Source organism: Pleurodeles waltl, chromosome 3_1 (genome assembly GCF_031143425.1).
Source record: "Pleurodeles waltl isolate 20211129_DDA chromosome 3_1, aPleWal1.hap1.20221129, whole genome shotgun sequence".
Classification (NCBI taxonomy): domain Eukaryota; kingdom Metazoa; phylum Chordata; class Amphibia; order Caudata; family Salamandridae; genus Pleurodeles; species Pleurodeles waltl.
Window position 1 is genome coordinate 668,058,929 of NC_090440.1, and position 19,961 is coordinate 668,078,889.

At 47.3% G+C, this 19,961-nt stretch overlaps 1 protein-coding gene across 2 annotated transcripts in view; it reads right to left on the reverse strand.

Moving 5' to 3' along the window:
- The window catches only part of INCENP (inner centromere protein), an 88,380-nt gene that overhangs the window by 52,500 nt on the left and 15,919 nt on the right, over positions 1 to 19,961 (reverse strand). For both annotated transcript variants that reach the window (XM_069223216.1, XM_069223217.1), the window contains exons 8-10: positions 11,283 to 11,331; positions 10,247 to 10,370; positions 10,007 to 10,165 (exon numbers count right to left, since the gene is read on the reverse strand). In XM_069223216.1, coding sequence (XP_069079317.1) covers positions 10,007 to 10,165; positions 10,247 to 10,370; positions 11,283 to 11,331 — 332 coding nt within the window. The remainder of the gene's footprint in view (positions 1 to 10,006; positions 10,166 to 10,246; positions 10,371 to 11,282; positions 11,332 to 19,961) is intronic.

Consider the following 19,961-nt stretch of genomic DNA (forward strand, 5'->3'; position numbering starts at 1 on the left):
AAAGATAACGCACAAGACCAAAATACAAATTTAAAACAAGCATTGGCAAAGCCAATAGGTCTTCGCAACCATATAGCTATTGGCGTCGTCCATCTTTTAGCCATGCCGAATAGCACCACGGCTGCTGTTCAGCATGGCTCAAACCCATTTAAACAAGCATTGGCAAAGACAACAGGTCTCGCCTATACAAGAGCTATTAGCATTAGCAATGTGTTTTTCCATGTTGTACACCAGTGCAGCTGCTGTTCAGCAAGGCTAAATGTTATTGGCAGGGGGTAGAGTAGGCCAGGGGTGGGTAGAGTGGGCCGGGCTGGCGTACAGCGGGTCGGTTAAAGTAGGGCTAGAGTGGGACGCGCTGGGGTAGTGTAAAGGGGGTGAACCAGAATGGATTGAATTGGACTGAGTGGGTCAGGGTGGACTGAATTGTAGTAGGGTGGGGTGGGGTGGGGTCAATTAAAGTGGATGGGGGAGGTGTGGGTGGATTGGACTGGAGTGAGGTTGATCGGGTAGCAGTGGACTTGATGGGAGTGGGGTGGATCGGAGATAGGCAGATTGTTTTGGACTGGGGCAGGCAGATTCTTTCAGATTGGAGTGAGGCGAACTAGAGTGGGGCAAATTAGATTGGGGTGGGTTGGTAGGATTGGAGTGGGATGGATTGGGGTGGGGGAGAGGTGGGATGTACTGGGGGTATAGTGTACGATTATCCGTTACTGCCTAATTTCAGAAATGAGAAACAACGTTGCTCTGCAATATTTAGAACAAGATAAATGTCACAAAGAAAAAAGTAGTTCCTAACATCAGGGGGCAGGGGATGGTCACAAGTACTTGGTCCATGCTCTGGGGAACAGCTAAACACAAGACTAGACATGACACATGCATGCCATGGACAAATAGGGACACACTATGTAACATCGATGGAGTGACCAAATATTAAGCCTATTGGTGGGCTGAAGCCCACAGATTGCACACAAAATCTCTTCAAGTTAGCAAATACCCAGTCTAGCTGAGAACAAAAATAAATAAATAATATATCATATTTAGCGTAATAGTCACTAAAACAACAAATCTTCAAGAGGAACCAGAAAGATTTTTTTTCTTGAACAAAAAAAAAAAAAAAAAAAAAAAAAAAAAAAAAAAAAGGTAAATTCTTTGGAGTTCCAATAAAATCGTAATGGCAGTTCCAGTCAAAGGGCTAGATCTAATCTCTTTTGGGCAGGCCACAACAGGTCGGGGAGCCAGTCTCGGGGACCATTTAGATCCAGGCAGACAGTTACCTGTCAGGTGCAGCAGTCCCAGTGTCTTCTTAGAAGACTTCCTCTTTGTTGGAATCGCTATAAAGAGGTGTTACTGATGCTGTGAATGCAGGAAGCGGGGGACGCTAAGGAGGATGGAGCTGTTGAAGCTATACAGTAGAGATTCACAGGCTCACTCTGGGGTCGTTGCCAGCCTCTGGACCATCTCCAACAATAAGTGGAGTCCAGTGCAGATCTAGTTGCCAGTGATCTTCAACTACAGCAACTGCTCATTGGAGTGTGTTGCTTTCTTTCAAAAGGACCAAGGCATCGTTCAACGACAGCCACAGGTCCCGCAGACTTGTGGACACCTCAAGTGGGTCAGAACTGTCTTCCAGCAGGTGATCCTGGGCTGCTGCACGCTCAGAAGTACAGGCTTTTTTCAGCTTTTGTGCCCCCTATACTGAATTGAGGGCTAGTTACCTAAGCCATGGCCTCACTTCTGTCCTAGCACTAGTGGATCTCTTTTCTATAAGTGACCACTGCAGGGACACCCCTCCATTTCAGTCCCTTGGGTTCATCAGATACAGTCCAGTCTTTGGTGTATTCTCTTGGCTGGGCCCTGGGAGCAGCAGGCAGAATTCCTATTCACAAGTGGAGCTCTTCTTCCACGAGGGAGCAGAGTCAATATCTGCCAGCCTGTTGAGTTCACCAAGTGTAGTTGCTCTTGGTGCAGCCACTCTTCGCTGGGAGCACAGAACAGTCCTCTTTCCACCAGTCCAGTAGTGATGCAAGGGCTGTTCAGGATGCCACGGATGCAAATTCCAGCATTAAGAATGGGGGGAATGAAATGGAAATTAGCACATAGGTTAGTGTAACTCCATTTTAGCCAATGAGGCCACTGCTACAGTGAAAATGACAAATTGACGGTTTTCACTGTCAGGGTAGGTAAAGTTTTAACTCTTTTTCAATATCAGGCACCCTGCCTTCTGGGATACTAAGGTCTGTCTTAGATTCTGTTGCCACGTTGAGTTTGTCAGTTTAAAAATTGCAAAGGCAGACCTAGAGCCTTTTTTTTTTTTTTAAACTTGTCACTATGGTAATGCACAATTAGATGCTGCAGACCACTAGTGACATTTAAACTTACTATCCCTTGGTACCACTTGTACCATTTACTATGGGCCGATGGTCAAGTTAAATATGCCAATCAACGATTAGCCCATTATAAACACACTTTGTAAGGCCGGGGGGGGGGGGGGGGGGGGGGGGGGGGGAGAGAGACAGAGGACATGCACTGGAAAAGCCCTGGTCATCGGAATTTAGGGTTGCGTCCAGAAATCTCTTCTGTCCATTTGCTGTATTTCATTTTTCGAAATGAATGGAAAATCTCAGGTTGTGCAGGGCCTTCATGCCCTTGCCTATTTTGTTCTTGCAAGGTTTGAACGTTCTAGCCAGTTGTCCAGATATGGTTACATGTGTATTCCCTTTCACCGGAGATGTGCTGCTATCACATCTAAAAATGTTGATGATACTGGAAGTGATGTTACTGCAAATGGTAAAACCTTGAATTGGTAGTGTTTCTTGAATCAGAGAACTTTGTGATCTGTTCAAAGATGAGTACTGGTAAGAGTCGGAGATCTTGGTTGTCAAGTGTCTTCTTTCCCTATAAATGGGATGCATTCTTGCAAGGTTGTCACCTTAAAATTTTGAGTTTTAATTGATTTGTTGTCCTCAGATCCCCCCAGGTTTCTTTCCTTCAGTGGTACAAGCTCTATACCTCCCTTGCTTAACAAGTGTTTTGCTTCCTGTTCAAGGTGGTGGTGTTCCTCCCTCATTTTTTTCTTTGATGGTATATTGTGAGAAGTTATCAATTATGATATAACCATGTCTTATATTTACTATCCATTTGTCAGATGTAATCTTTCCCAATTCTTCTTGGAACTAACTCTGTGATCCTTCCTCCTACTGAGGACATGTCAAGAGGTGTGCTCCCTAGAGTCTTGTGTGCCTTCTCTTCCTCAACCACAAAAAGGTTGTCTTGATCTGGAGTCATATTGCCATAGAGGTCTTATTGTTGCAGCAGTAGTTGGCTAGCTGAAAGCTGCATGTGTGGCGTTTGGCTGCATGCCTCCCCTTGTGGGTGACCGTTTTATTTCTCCTATGCCTGCTTGGAGTGGCCTTTTCCATTATAATAGGCTCTCATGGCTTCGGCGGTCTTATTTTTCTTAATGCACTGTAGCACTTCAACTGTTCCTCTAAAGAGGCAGTTTCTGTGAAGGGTAAGTTGACAGCTGCAGATTATAACTCGTTTCAATATGACAATTCCAAGCCAAACATCCCTGAAAAGTGTGGTAGCAGTGCATAAGTGCCTTCTGTCCACGTCTGCTGCATCTTGCAGGATTGATGCATGTGCTAGTAATTGTCTTATCCTCCTGCATCACACTGTTTACCTTCTTGAACTCTTCTGGAAGGCTTTATAGGTGTTCTTCCATTTCATCCCACTGTTGAAGGGTGTGACACTTTAGCAAGGGGTTTGAATTTGCTATAAGTGATTGGGATACTGCTGATCTCCACGTTTCTCACCACCAAGTTCACCCTCATACTTTCCTTGTATGGGGAAGAAAGGATGGTGCAGTGTTTGACAGACTTGTTGACGTTGGGTTGTTTGCTCCTCTGCTGGCTGTTATCAGTATTAGGGAGTTAGCTAGCATGTTGCCCTGATGCAAACAGGCTCTTAGGTTATAAACTTAGTTTTCTACACTCTGGGTTATGGCTTTAGCTACAGCTGGCTCTTTAAAACCCTTTTCCCTGGTCTTGGACGCATGGGGAGAAATTGGTTCATCTTGATCTGGTAACAGTGTAGGAAGCTGGCTTTGTATATACTGTATAAATAAATTAGATACAGTGTGCATAGAGTCCAGGGGTTCCCCAAGAGGCTTGACCGAGGCAATAATAGATAATACTAATGCTCTATTTATGGTAGTGTGGTCAAGCAGTTCAGCTTATCAGAGAGTAGTGTAAGTATTTGTTGTACACACACACACAAGCACTAAGTAAAAACACACAATGACCACTCCAGACCAATAGGTTTTTATATAGAAAAATATTGTTTTGTTAAATGTATTTCTAGAACCACAAGATTCATTTAGCAGGCAAGTACATTAAATAAAAGGTACTTTGCACAGTAATACTTAGAACTTTGAATGGAATCAACAATGTACACAGTTTTCATAAAAATGGCCAAAAGATTTTTTTGAAAGTGGACACAATGCAATTTGACAGTTCCCGGGGAGGTAAGTAAAGTACAGTTTTTGAGTTAAGGAACAAACTTACGGGTTCACTCTTCTGGGCATAGGTAGCCCACCGTTGGGGGGGTTCAAGATAACCCCCAAATACCCAGCACCAGAAACAGGGGCGGTTAGGTGCAGCTGTCAAACAGGAGCCAAAATAGCGGGGACCCCTACGGAGACAGGGGGTACTCCAGTTCTGGTCTGCTTGCAGGTTAGTACCTGTGTTGTCAGAGGGCAACAATCACACCCTCAGGGGCGGCTGGGTGCAGTGTGCAAACAGGGCGTTGGGTTCTCAATAGAACTCTACGGAGGGACCCAGGAGTCCCTTGGGCACAGGGGGGCTTCTCAGGCAAGCCACCGACTAGGCAAGGATGAGGGCCGCCTGTTGGTTGTTGCTGCACCAGTGATCTGTTTCTCTCGGGCCTGAGGGCTACGGGTGCAGTGCTTCTCCAAGCGGCTGATATCTACGTCCCGTGAAGTCGCGGTCAGGTGGTCCTTGGGATTCACTTTGCAGGCGTCGTCGTGGAGGGGTGGAGAGGCCAACCCAAGGTGGGCACTTGGTCGCCGTCACCTGGGTGTCCTCTCTGGTCGTTTGGTTCCTCTGGACACGTGCCAGGGGCTTCTGGTGCAGAGTCGTTTGGACTCACTGTTCTGGAGTTAGGTGGGAGTCCCTTTGAAGATGGTTTCTTTTTAATCTTGGTCAGGTCCGCTGTCCCAGAGTGTGGTTACACCCTCCTTCTGCCCACTCCCTCTGGGGCGGGGGGTGGGGGGCGGGGCACATCCCTATTGGTCCTAGTCCTCCAAAGCAAGATGGAGGATTTCTCAGGGGGGGGGGGGGGGGGGGGGGGGGGGGAGAGGGGAGATCACTTCAGCTCTGGACAACTTCAGGTGGTCCTGGCTGAGGAGGTGACGACGCCTTGTTTCTCTCATTATCCCTCTGGACTTGCCGCCAAGGTGGGGACTCGTCTGGTGGGTGGCCAGGCTTCTCCACTGGCTGGAGGGCACTGTAAAACCAAGCTGGAGCCTTTGAAGCTCACCACCAGGTGTTCCAGTTCTTGCACCTCCACCCAGGACAGGCTTTGTTTCGGACCACAGAGTGCACAAAGGCACCCACCCCATGTGGTCAGAAACTCATCCAAAAGTGGCAGGCTGGTACAGTTGCCGTTCTAATGACCAGATTATATAAACTAATGCCAACTGGTGGCAAAGGTCTAGATGTGTAGGAGTCTATTTAGTTCAACTGGCCAGTCTGATTGGATGTCCTGACACTCTTCAATGAGTTGGTCTGTGAGGATTCTTACTCCTAGTGGTGCACCTCTACAAACTGTTTTTCAAATTGCTGTTTCTGTATTTCTGTAAAACATTTAAGACAAGGGCTTCCAGTTCAGTCTTGATGCACCTCTTTTTCTCCACCCCCAGAGATTTCTGCTAGACTAGAGTTCTGCATTCGTATTTTTCTTTTGACATCAAAGCTACTGTTGGCATCATTGTCGAGCCACTTTGGATTTTTTTTTTTTTTTAAGTAAACACTGGGGTTTAGGATCGAGCCATTTTTCTCTGATGCTTCTTAATCCCTTCCAAGTCTGAGTCTCTTTCGAGCTAGAAACTGGTTTCAAGGGTTTGCATTCAGTGAGGTTGTAGGAGGCTGGACTTCTATGTAGTGTGCAGTGCTAGGTACACGGGGCAGGGGGGGCTAGGCAACCACAAGGTGATTTACAGGGGTAAAAACTAGATCACCCAATGCTCTAATTTTTAAGGTGGCTTGGTGAAGCAGTAAGGCCAATCTTGGAGAAGTGCAAAGCATTTGTTGTACTTGCAGCATCAATCTTGCAACTCACACACACTCAAAAGAATAACTCTAGACCCATTTATAAAAAATACATCAGATGTTTAAAGTCCGTTTTAAGATTATCAAAATTGGTTAAGTATTTTGAGATGAAATTTTTAAGTTTCATAAAAAAATAGTTTTCGTGCGTAATTACGCACCATAGGAATCAATGGAAGATCACCTTTAACAAATACATTATAATAAACAAATTAAAAAATAAAACATTTGGTTTACCAAGTTCTTTTTTTTGCAAGTTGGTGGAGGTAGTTGGTGGGCATGCAGTGCCAGCTGTAGAAGTTTGGGAAGCTCCTGGTTCCAGCAGAAGCAGTGTTGGAAGGGCTCTGGAGCTGGTGCAGGGCCACTGCAGGGACCACTTGGAAAAGCACTGCATAGGTAAATTTAAAGGTGGTTCTTTGGGGTCCCCTTAGGGCACAGTCCACTCTGCTGCAACCCCTCAGACAAGTTTCGGCCCTCCTGCTGCTTGATCAGCTCAAGCAGGGGAAGGCGGACCAAAGGATTTCCTGTGGGAGAGGAGCAGAAAGGGAGGGGGTGGGGGGGTTAGAACCCTCTCCCTTGAAAATAGGTGTTACAAGGCAGGGGAGAGGAAGCCTCCCACGTCACAGGCTTGCTTTGAAGGGCACATTTGGTGCCCTTCTTCAATAATCCTGTCTGCACCAGTCCAGGGACCCCCGGTTCCTGTACTGCTGCGAAACCACACAAAGGTAAGTGGAGTGACCACTCCCCTGGCCATCACCACCCCAGGGGTGGTGCCCAGAGCTCCTTCAGGTGGCCACTTTATTCTGCCATCTTGGAAACAAGAATAGCAGAGGCCCTTGGGAGTATCTGGGTGGTCAGGACAGGTGTCTGACATCAGTTACCCCCTCCAATATGTGGATAACCTGCAGAGTGTCCAAGCCCCCTGTTAGGGCTATATAGGGACTCCACTGTGGGTGGGTACCCAGATTTGGCATGCAAGACTCCACCAGGACTCATTTGCATCGCCCTCTTCTGCTCCTGGGAACTGAACTGCTCCTGGACATCACAGCAACCAGACAAGCCTGTAACTCCAGAGGCAATCCAGTCTTGCAATATTGTCTCTTCAGCTCCTTCCAGTACTTGCAACAGCTCCACAGCTGTGCATCAGCAGAGGCGGGGTCGGCAAGACTTCAGCTGCGCCAAAAAAGCAAGAAGGAATCTCCCTTGGAGTGATGGAGTCACTCCCTTGCATGTAGTCGCAGCTAAGGCAACAACGTCCGGCTGCTGGGATCTTCTGCCATCCCACTCCAGGAAGAATCTCCAACACATGTGGAGTGGTCCTCTCTGCCCTCTGTCCAACTTGGGAGACAGTGAACCCTTGCCTCTCTTTGCAGGACAGTACCCCTGTGCATGAGACTCTTGCAGCAACCATACTTGTTGACTCGTGCTCAAAGTTCTTCAGGATCCAAGTAGCCTGACTTCTAGCACTTAATTCTTGCAAGGACAGTCTGCTCTGCTGCTCCAGAGACATGGGACACTTTTGTCCTGGTATGCCGACTGGGGGGTTTACGGCTGCTTCTGTTGACTCTCCCAACTGAGGGTCAGCCTGGACTCCCCTCCAAGGGTCGAGTCCCCTGGATCTTGCTGGTCCTCTTCTCTGCAAATCCTCTTATGCCCAGATTTGTAGTTGCCAAGGTTTGTTGGTGGTCCTCCTGACCATCTGCGACCAGTGTGGGACATCTGCACAGCTCCAAGGAACTCTCTGCAGCTCCTGTGCTTCACTGCTGATCATCTTCTCATCAACCTGGCTCTTGATCCGCAGTAGGGTGGGTAGTGGCTCCTGCTCCACTTGGACACTCCTGCGTGGACTGGACTCCGTCCCCTTCTCTTGCAGGTCCTCTTCTTTCGGAATCCACCGTTGGGTTCCTCTGGACTGGTCCTGGTCTTGCAGTCTTCCTTTTCAAAGTCCCCTTGTTAGTCTTTGGGAAAAACAGGTACTTACCTCTGCTCTCCTTGTCGCTGGGGGATCACCTAAGTACTCACCTCTTGGGGTCCAGAGTGGATTTGGGAGAACTCTAACTACTCCACATCATTAGGTAGGGGGACCCAGCTTTGCATTCCACTATTTTGTTGTTTTTCTATGCAAATTCCTAATACTTACAGTGTATACATAGTGTGCACTTACCTCCAGTTGGGGGGGGCTGCCTATAGTAATCTAGTTCAGTGTTACGGTGATAAAGTACCTTTATTTATTGTAACACTGATTTTTCATGTGATAGTTGCAGTGTGACTGCTGTGGAATTGCAAGTGCTTTACACTACTCCTAGATAAGTCTTGGCTGCTCATCACAGCTACCACTAGAGTGCCCTGGCTTCCTAGAGACTGTCTCGCTAACTAATAGGGGTTGCCTGGACCTGATATAAGGTGCAAACAGCACAGGTGTCCACACCATGCCAGCAGATCAAGATATGCATCCACTCAATGGTCAGATTAATAAGCTTCACAATACTCTGACTGGGACCAAATGTAAACAACTCAAATATCTTCTATAGAGAAAATGTTTTTGAATGTGCTCACTACAGAAAAAGTATTTTCCCCTTAACTAGGTTCCCAAATAGTTCAAACTACTACACAGTTCAAGCTATTGTTTTCTTGCAAACACTCCCCTACCTCCCCACACCCCAAACAAACTGACAGGTCCGCTTTAAAGGCAATCTGCATGAGTGAACATGTACTTCACAAAAATAATATCAGGAGTGGTTCTACCAAAGTTTCATCCGCCCCAATCATTCCAGCCTCAGCTGCAAGTGCTTTTACAATATAAAAATGCCACTGTTCAACAAATTACTGATGGTAGGTGATGCCATCTCAGTTTAAAGCAACTTTGGGAAAAAAAAAAAAAAAAAAAAAAAAACTCTTGCCCCACATGAGTAAAGTATAAAACAGTCTTTTTCTAGAAGGCCATGACAACAATTCTCCAGTGTTCAAACCGGGATTCAGAAGTGTCGCCCCCCACACACCTCTCAGTGCTTTTGCCAGGGATTGATGGAGAGGTATTTAAAGGGCAAGATTTAGTAGAGGTCTTTCTTTCTCAGCCACGCCCATCACTTTCCAGATCAGATCCACGGCTGGTACATCAACTGCTTTGCCACAACCCTGCTCCAAATTCCAAAATGGGCAGCAAAGTCTATTGCCTTGACTGTGGTCGACAAGATGCCAACAGTAGGCACTAAATTACGCACCAGCATTAAATTACCCTTAAGGTTGTAGGGAGAAAAAACCCACATCCTACTTCTAAGGTCCTCCGAGAACTTGTCTGCTCAAACATTATGAGGTCTATTACTCTGATTCCACAAACATGGCATAACATTTTCGGTGGTGGAATCTTATCACACAGGTGAAATTCAGCATTGTAGAGGAGATTCCACATATCCCCAGGGAATGCTACAGGTTCTTACACTAGGAAAGGAAGATTAGCAGCTAAATTACACTGCTTGACAGCATTTATATCAAATGCAAAAATTAAATGCCAAGAGAATTTGTGCCAGATTAGACTGTACCTCGATTAGACTGTACCTCGATGAACTTGAGGCACGTGGACCCCTTTGCAAGTTATTTGCTACCCCCAAAAACAATGGCAACTGTGATTAAGGCATACGCCTTAGAGATTGGTTCTGTACCTTGTTATCAGACTTAAGAGGAGTGGTTCGCTTAATGAAGGACTTCACAATGTTGCTTTTAGAAGAGCTACAGCCCGAGCCTGGTGTACTCATAAGCATCTGGTTTTTCTGTACAGTGTGCAAAAAGGTTCTCAAGTGAGCTGGAGGGGGACGCACCACCTGTGTGGAGAAAGAAAAACTTATAAATAATACTCACGGAATGAGACAAGTTAATTTAAAGATGACTTTCTCACTACTTACTTTATTATTGGGACATGGTGGAGATGGAGTCTTCTTCCTTGGTGGAGACTGCCCCACATCACCATGCTGCCCATCCAAGCCTTCGTCATACAGAGAATCTACTGCTCTTTTGTAACTCTTCCGCCTGCAAACACAAATCATTACACAGTTAATACTGCCATACATGAAGATAAAAGCAAAGGGCTGTAATCTACTTTTACTGATGTGCACATCTGGAAAAAAAGTTGCACAACACACTACAGGAAGGTTACTCATCAGCTGCAAACCTGGATTACAATCTGCAAACTGCAAATAGGCCCAGCCTTAAAATGGACAACCTCATTGTGCGCTCTACAGGCTGTACCCTACCTGTAGCCCTTCTAAATAAATTCCTCCAAACCCATACACCAACAGGCCTCGAGGTCCGACACTGTCTAGGCCAACAGTGATCCAGAATGTTTTGAAACCCTTGTTTAAAATGAAAAACAAACATTTTGAAAAGCACCAGTGTGATGACTTGCCATAGACTTCCACTGTGTTCATTAACTGTCTTAGCTCCAATCACGCAGGCATCACCACAAATGTTATGTAACTAGAGCAACAACAACAACAACAACAACAAAAAATTCCCCAAATAAAGAAATCTCATCCTTTGTGGAGCACAACTTATACAAGATGGAACCCAAGGAGAAAGAGCTAGATAGACTTTTATTTCTGGAGACTGATACTCATAGAATGAGTTTCCACTCAACATCCAGTTATAGAATGCGAGAAGAAAGGGTATTGAGGGGAATCAGCGACAGCAGTGGCTCAAGCACACATGCTTCTCAAACATTATACATGCAATGGTTTTTACCCAGAAGTAGGTGGGTAACGACAAGCTTAACTGTTGGAAATTACATACCTTTAGGTAAAAAGACGTTAAGACCAAATCTAATATCCCGTACCTGGAGATTTCAATTTCCCCTCCCCCACCCCTTGCCCTTTTAAGCGCACCAGTCACATTAGTTTTATGAACCTGCTTAAGACATTCCTGTTGTGCACTGTGAGAACTTACCGAGCACTCTGGGTGTCTTGAAACTCCAGTCTTGCATCTGGGGCATTCTCTGCAGAGACAGTAACATTTAACGTTACCTATGTTCAAACACAGTCATTGATCACGGGGGGAAACACACACACAGGTTCCTACGCAATCTGCTACAGAGCGCGCACCATTCAACCGGCATGCATGCCAGGTTATTGAACCAGAGAAGCTACACCAGAACACACACCATGTCATCAAGAAAGAGCATTGAAGAACAAGATACCTGCCTTCAATAACACTTTTGCTGGTGGAGCCTATCTTTATGAATGTATGGAGGGACGGCCATAAAGACTCCTGTCAAATGTCCACGACAGGGACTCCACATGCCAACACTGTGGAGGCACATTTGGCCCTGGTAGAAAGAGTATTTTTGGTAACTAAAGTTAATTGTGGATTCTATAGTGGTATCACAATACTGTTAGTGGTACAGTACATGCAAAGTTTCTATCCCACCACTGTAGGACTTTGGCGCTTTATATAATGGACCAAAAAGACATACACTTTGTGGAGAGTCCAAGCAAGTATCAGAGGAATTAGAGGCACAAATGAAACCCCAAATTTTGTGGCAGTGTGGGCGAGCAGTTAGGCACATCAAAGGGTAGTGCTGAGCATGTATTTACACACACCAAGGCAGTAAGTGAGGCACTCAAAGAAACCCAACACCAATTTATAAAAATAACAGACTTGTATGAATTGTAATACCAAGATCATTGGAATCTGGTGAGTACTCCAAGTTCTGAACTTTTGCAATTTCTAAAAAGTTGACAGTGCAATTTCTGGGTGCAGTAATGTTCTCCTATGGAAGAAAACATGCACTGCATTTGGATACTTTACAGTGACTTACAGGTCGGTTCTCCAGGACTTAAGATGAGAATGGGGCAGGGTCCAAAGCCGCACCAGGAGGTCACATTGGGAGGCTCTGGGTTGTCTGGGTGCAGAGGTGCTTTTCAGCCTTGTGTGCCCTAATGTGATCTTGTTTTGGGTGAGGAACACTGGCACTTGAGACCTGGTAAGCAGGAACCCAGTACACTTTGGTCAAAGTTACATCAAAAACCAGACAAAAAGTGGGGGACTTCTGCAACATAACCCAGTTTCCTACAGAGATGTCCTCTGGGACACGGTGACCCTTTTGAAGTTTTCCTTCCAGAAGAAGGCTTCAAGAGGGTGCAGGTCTAACATAGGATGAAGGCCTCATTCTTGGGCATCAGAAAGTACCTGCAACAACCACCATTTCCTACTTCTGGCGCTGGCACCCTCCTGACAGCCCCCTTGGCCAAAAGGACTTGCACTTCCAGTCTCAAAATTAAGATAGTCTTCAGTCAGTTGCTGGAGTGACCGTGGTAGATGTGGGGTTGAGAGGGGGGGGGGGGGGGGGGGGGGGGGGGGGGGGGGGGGGGGGGGGGTTAAAAATATCCTCATAACCAATGATCTACAGGATCTGCCTACCTGGTACTAAGATCTGCAAACCCAGCAAGAATGATTGGATCCTGACTCCCAATGGGTGGCTGTGCTCCACTAAGGGCACGCCAAGGGAGGTTTGGCAGGTTGGGCTGCAGCAGAGGTGTGGTGGTGGTCCATTGACTGACTGCAAGAGCAGTGGGCACCAGGGCCTCAACCACGTAACCGCTAAGTGCCTTGGAGGTTGGACTGGCTGTATGGGATACCTCTGCAAAGCCACAGTCGGGCTGATGTAGCTCGCGAGGAGGAGGAGCAGGTGTGTCAAAGAAGTGTGCGGTGGCACTGCTAATCTTGAACCGTTTAAGAGCAGTCTGCCTGCCCCCCAGCAGGCAAGTTCAGTTGAACTGTACAGCATCTGAAGAAGAAAAGAAAAAAAAACAAAAAACAAAAGTGTACATCAGCCAAACAGGACGGCAAATTGAGACTCTGGTGCCAATGGCTCTCTTGATGGAGAAGTTACTGGCCAAGATGCAACGGATTAGTAGCTTGGCCATGTTGTAACCATCCTGCAAGGCCTGGGTGACTTGTGTGACTGACTCCCAATGGACATGAAAACAGCACCCCTGCATGAATTCCCAAACCCGAGAGCCAAACTGTTGAATAAAAAAAACCCTCTTTCAGAACATCTCTGCTCGTTTGGACTCCTGCATCACCAAGCAGGTGATGGGTGCAGAGATGAAAAGGCAGGATCGGCCGGGGGAAGGGTAGTGGCGTCATTCAACTTAGCAGTTGACCAAGGGACCACAGCTAGGTATGGCCCACAAGATATTAATAAGGGCCTCATTAAATTGTAAGAGGGATTCAGTATGGATAAGTTACTTACCTGTAAATCCTAGTTCTCTTCCAGGGGTATCCTCATCAAAGTCATAAACATTGAATATTCCCGCCCTTGTGCGGGGACCCCGGAGCATATATAAAATATATACACATTATACATGTGTAACAAACAGTCATGCAGGCTATCATGTTAAAAACAGGCTAAAATGCTTTATTTCTATGAAGTTTTTTTTTTTTTTTTTAAATACTACAATAGAGCATAAATAAGTACCCAAGCTCCTAAAATTAGGCTTGGGGAAGTAAGCAGTAGCAAACTCTAGTGAAAAAATAGAGAAAACTGCATTGAAAAACAATGAAGCATTCTTAGCCAATAGGCTGCATGTAGGTTAACACAGGAGAACCATAAAAACTTTGGCACTGTGCCTTTAAGACCCTGAGCACCTCCAGTATCCCACCATGCCTCAGGGGTGAAGGAAAGGTGACAGTTGGTTCACAGTTAGGTCAGTTCTTTTTACGGTGACAATTTGTATAATTGAATCAAAATACTGCCTGTCCTGCACTTCCAGTAGACGTGTGTCCGGGGAGGAGGGTGGGTTGTTTATGACTTTGATGAGGATACCCCTGGAAGAGAACTAGGATTTACAGGTAAGTAACTTATCCTTCTCTTCCAGGGGATCCTCATCAATAGTCATAAACATTGAATAGATTAGCAAGCCCATCCCTAAACCCAGCGGACTGTCCGATAGAAGTGCAGGAATAGACATGTCTTACGCAAATAAATTCCTTAGAGAGGCCTGCCCCACTTGGGCATCCGCTCTTGCATCGGAGTCTAAACAATAATGTCTTGTAAAAGTATGGACAGACTTCCATGTAGCAGCCTTACAAATCTCAGATATAGGAACATTGTTAAGGAGAGCAGCAGTAGCCGCTTTTCCCCTTGTGGAATGCGCTCTAGGCCGCGCTAGCAATTGTCTATTAGCTAGCTGGTAAGTATTAACAATACAAGAGACTATCCATCTTGATATTGTTCGCTTAGATGCTGCTTCTCCTGTCCTTAAATGACCATAGTTCACAAACAAGCGGTTAGAGTGTCTAATCGATTTTGTCTTGTCCAGATAAAATTTCAGCACTCTTTTCAAGTCTAATGAGTGCAATGCTTTCTCAGCCGGAGTTTCCGGATTGGGAAAGAACGTCGGTAAAGTTATGGTCTGATTAATATGGAATTCTGACACCACCTTCGGAAGGAAAGATGGGTGAGTTCGTAGAACTACTCTATTGTCATGAAAAACCGTGTACGGTTCTTTTGCAGACAAGGCCTGGATCTCACTGACCCTCCTCGCTGAAGTAATGGCCACCAGAAAAGCCGTTTTCCACGTAAGGTGTTGTAAGGAGGCCTTATGGATAGGCTCTAAAGGAGGGCCCATAAGTCTTGCTAGGACTATGTTCAGTTCCCACGGAGGAGAAGGCCTCCGAATAGGCGGAAAAACTTTCTTCAAACCTTCTAAGAAATCCTTGACTACATGTTTCGTAAAGAAGGATTCCTGAGAAGGTGACTTGCGATAGGCAGTAATAGCAGACAAATGTACCTTAATAGATGATACCTGCAGACCGGATTTCGCTAGGTGAAGCAAATAGGACAGTATGACGTCCTCCTGCGCCCGTATGGGATTATGGCCTTGCTGACAGCACCATATGTAGAATCTCTTCCACTTAAAAGCGTAGGAACGCCGCGTGGAAGGCCGTTTGGACTCTTTCAGGATGTTCATGCACTCCTGCGATAGTCCTAGGTGCCCATACTGCAGGAATTCAGGAGCCATGCTGTTAAGCTCAGAGAGGGTAGGTTGGGATGCAGAATCCTGCCCTCCATTCTGCTCAGAAGATCCGGTCTGCACGGCAGCCTCCTGTGAGGTTTTTCCGACAGGTTGAGGAGATCCGTGTACCAGAATTGTCGAGGCCATTGTGGCGCTATAAGAATCATTCTGGTCCTGGATCCGTAAAGTTTGCTGATCACTGCCGGAATGAGGGGAATCTGAGGAAAAGCGTAAAGAAATGTCCCTGACCAGTCGATCAACAGGGCATTCCCTCGAGATCCTGGACGGTAGAACCTGGATGCGAAGTCTGGGCATTTCCTGTTTACATCGTCTGCGAAGAGGTCCAGTTGAGGCCGACCCCATTGCGCGAAGATGTATTCTGCGACTTCGTCGTGCAGGACCCAATCGTGAACGTCCTCCAGGTGTCTGCTTAGAAAGTCTGCTTCTACGTTCTGCTGACCTGGCAGGTGAACTGCTGTGATTGACATTCCTCTGGCCAGGAGCCAATGCCATATCGCTTGGGACTCTCGTGAAAGGGGAAGGGATCTCGTTCCCCCTTGTTTGTTCAAGTAATACATCGTGGTTGTATTGTCCGTCTGTATCAATAGAGTTTTCCCCTGAATTAGCGGTGTGAAAGACTTGAGAGCCAGATGGACCGCTCTGAGTTCTAGCAGATTGATGTGGTACTGCTTCTCCTTGTCTGACCACAGACCCTGCGCTTGAAAAGGACCCAGATGAGCCCCCCATCCCTGAAGAGACGCATCCGTTACCAGAGTGTCGGATGGAAGTACCTGGTGAAACGGAGCGCCCACTGACAGGTGAGGTCTGTGCATCCACCATCTCAATGACTGCAGTGCTACCTCCGGTAGCCGCATTGTGTCTTCCCAGCGACCTGTTCTTTGGCTCCAATTGGCCTCCAATGCCTCTTGGAGGGGTCTCATGTGGAGTCTGGCATTTGGGACAATAAAGATGCACGATGCCATGGAGCCCAGTAGTGATGTCACCTGACGTGCCGTAGGTGCGCTGGCTCTCAACAGGTCCTGGCACTTCATGTTTATTGAGGACAGTCGTTCCTCCGAAGGATACACTTTTTGTAGTTCTGTGTTTATGATAGCTCCTAGGTAGTGAAGACTCTGCGTGGAGTCAAGGTTGACTTCTGGTAATTGACCTGAAGACCTAGAGCTTCGCAAACTCCTAGTACAATGTCCCGATGGCTTCTCGCCTGCTCCGGAGAAGAAGCCTTTAGTAGCCAGTCGTCTAGGTATGGATATATGTATATCCTTTGTCTTCGTAGATGTGCCGCCACCACTGCCATACATTTCGAGAAAACTCTTGGAGCAGATTTCAGGCCAAAGGGTAGAACCCTGAACTGGTAATGCTGTAACGCTACTCGAAAGCGCAGGAATTTGATGCTTTGGAGCTATTGGGATGTGGAAATACGCATCCTGCAGGTCGATGGAGCACATCCAGTCTCCCTGATGCAGTTGAGGGAAAATTTGGTGAAGCGCTAGCATTCTGAACTTCTGCTTTCTTATGTATTTGTTCAGCAGTCTTAGATCCAGGATTGGCCTGAAAACGCCCTCTTGACCCTTCTTTGCTACTAGAAAGTAACGGGAGTAGACCCCCTTTCCTCTGTGGGCAGGTGGAACCCTTTCTATGGCATTCTTTCTTAGGAGGGCGAGAGCCTCCTTGCGTAGCAAGGTGAGATGAGCCGGATTGTGTTTGGTTGGTGGCAAGTGTGGTGGAGGCTGCTTGAAAAGGAGAGAATAGCCATGTTCGACAATATTGAGCACCCATTTGTCTCTTGTGATAGAGTGCCACTCGTGAAGATGAGCAATAATACTTCCCCCCACCGGAGTGGTGTACAGTGTCGAGGGAAGCGAGACTTCATTGCTTAGTGGGTGCTTTTGGAGTGGACTGTTGAGGTCTACTTGACCCTCGCTCCCTTGTGTTTCTTCGCTGAAACAGAGGGCGTCCCTGTCGTTGCTGAGACCTTTGCGACCAATGAGGGGTTTGAACCCTCTGTTGGAAAGGGCATCTATCGTACGGTCTGTACCTCCGCCTGAAATCTTTCCTTCTTTCGAGGCCTACCGCCTTCATGGTATCCACCTCGGTCTTCATGCGGGCCATCTCTTCGTCTGCATGGGCACCGAATAGAGAATTCCCGGCAAATGGGAGATTCAGGATACGTTGTTGTGCCTCCTGTTTCAAGCCAGTGAGCCTCAGCCAGGAAGATCTCCTCGCACAGATACCATGTGCGTACCCATGAGCCGCCAAATCCGCCCCATCCGCTGCCGCGCTGATAACTTGGTTAGATACCAGGCATCCTTCCTGTAGAATCTCTTGGAAATCTTGCCTGTCTTCTCTGGGCAGTTTTTCTGTAAATCTACTGAGGGAATCCCACAGAGAACGATCGTACCTGCCCAGGAGCGCAGACGCACTAGAGACCTTCATTGCTGAAGCCGCTGTCCCGCACATCTTTCTTCCCAGAGAGTCTAAATGCCTGCTCTCTTTATCCGGGGGTACCGTGGATGAAGATGCCACCGAGTGGGTCTTTCGGGCGGCAGCTATGATCACTGAGTCTGGTGGCGGATCCTTCCTAAGGAATAAAGGGTCTTGCTCTGGAGCCTTGTACTTTTTAAGAATCCGAGCCGGGGCAGACTTAAGCGAGGCTGGTGCCAGAAAAGTGTCCATGGTCGGCTGCAACAAACCAGGCACTAGAGGCAGCAACTTTTTCGACGCTGATCTCTGTTGTAGCGTCTCAAAGATGATTGATGAGGAGGTAGACGGTTCTGGAACCTCTATATTGAGTTTCTGCGCTCCTCTTAGCAACACCTCGTTGAAAGTGGTTATGTCATCCACTGGTGAGACTCTAGCAGGTGGTGAATCTGTAAGAGTAGGTGAGTAACGCCCGACAGAAGAACCTGATGAAGACCAAGAGGGTGATCTTCTTGAGCGCGACCTGGATCTCCGTTGAGAGCGAGATCTGCTGCGGGACGCTGTAGCCGAGCGCCTAGGCCTCGCGGTCGGCTGTCGAGGAGCTGAACGAGCCCGTTCTGCCCCGGCTGTCGGCGATGGCGTTCTTGGCGGGGAGGCAGTGGGTGAATACATTCGCGAATATTGCGAATCTGGGGAGGCCGCTGGTCTGTTGAGGCTCTCCAGCCATCTCGGAGATAGGTTGATGGGCGAGACATGCCCAGGAGATGCTCTTGACCGAGAAGAGTCGCTCGGTATGGAGACCACTGGAGACTGAGCCTTGTCTGGCGAGGGGCGATGTTCTGCTCCCTGTTGGACAGGTAAAACCTGCGTCGACGTCGATGGCTGTTTCGACGTCGAAGGACGCCCAGTCGGTTGGTCCTGCCTCGACGTTGATTGCCTCGACGTTGAGTGCCTTGACGTCGAACGGCGTTCCTTGGACCTCGACCTGCTCGCCGTCGTGTGCCTCGACGTGGAGCGATGGGAGGTTGACGGCGGATGTTTCTCGTGCCGTCGTGGAGATCTCGACGTCGTGTGTCCTGACGTCGGGGGCGCACAGCCTTTGGCGGCGACCGGGCATGCCGGCGATGGCTCGACATCGATCGGCGGGCTGCCGTCGGCGGAGACCTGCCCCTGCTCTGATGTTCCCTCGACGCCGTTCCCTTCGACGTCGGGTGTGTCGCCGTCGACGGCGATCTATGCCGGTGGGACGGTGGTAGCGACGACGTCGACGGTGAACAAACAGGTATTTTCCTACCTGTCGACCGGGCCATTCTCTCCTGAGAATGGCCTTCTGGATGCCTGGGGAGTGAGGAGGACGATGTTCTTTTCCTCTCCTGAAGCCCATGAAGTCGGATCTTCTCTCTGTCTTTCAGAGTCCTCCTAGACATGTTCTTACAGTACTTACAAGTGTCAGGGCAGTGACTCTGAGGCAGGCACACTATGCACAGAGAGTGGGGATCTGACTGGGCCTTCTTCTTCCCACAAGCAGGGCATTTGACGAAAAGAGAAGGCATTTTTCTGTCAGAAAAAACCTTCCTAGCTCAGACAAAGATGTTACTTGTCGAGTGAAAAGTGAAAAAACGCTTTTTTAAAGAATTTTTCTGAGGAAAACTCAGAAAAACTGAGAGCTCAATGCTCCAGGATCCTCTCAGAAGAAGCCGGAAAAAAGAACTGACCTAACTGTGAACCAACTGTCACCTTTCCTTCACCCCTGAGGCATGGTGGGATACTGGAGGTGCTCAGGGTCTTAAAGGCACAGTGCCAAAGTTTTTATGGTTCTCCTGTGTTAACCTACATGCAGCCTATTGGCTAAGAATGCTTCATTGTTTTTCAATGCAGTTTTCTCTATTTTTTCACTAGAGTTTGCTACTGCTTACTTCCCCAAGCCTAATTTTAGGAGCTTGGGTACTTATTTATGCTCTATTGTAGTATTTAAAAAAAAAAATAAAAAAAAAAAAAAACTTCATAGAAATACAGCATTTTAGCCTGTTTTTAACATGATAGCCTGCATGACTGTTTGTTACACATGTATAATGTGTATATATTTTATATATGCTCCGGGGTCCCCGCACAAGGGCGGGAATATTCAATGTTTATGACTATTGATGAAGATCCCCTGGAAGAGAAA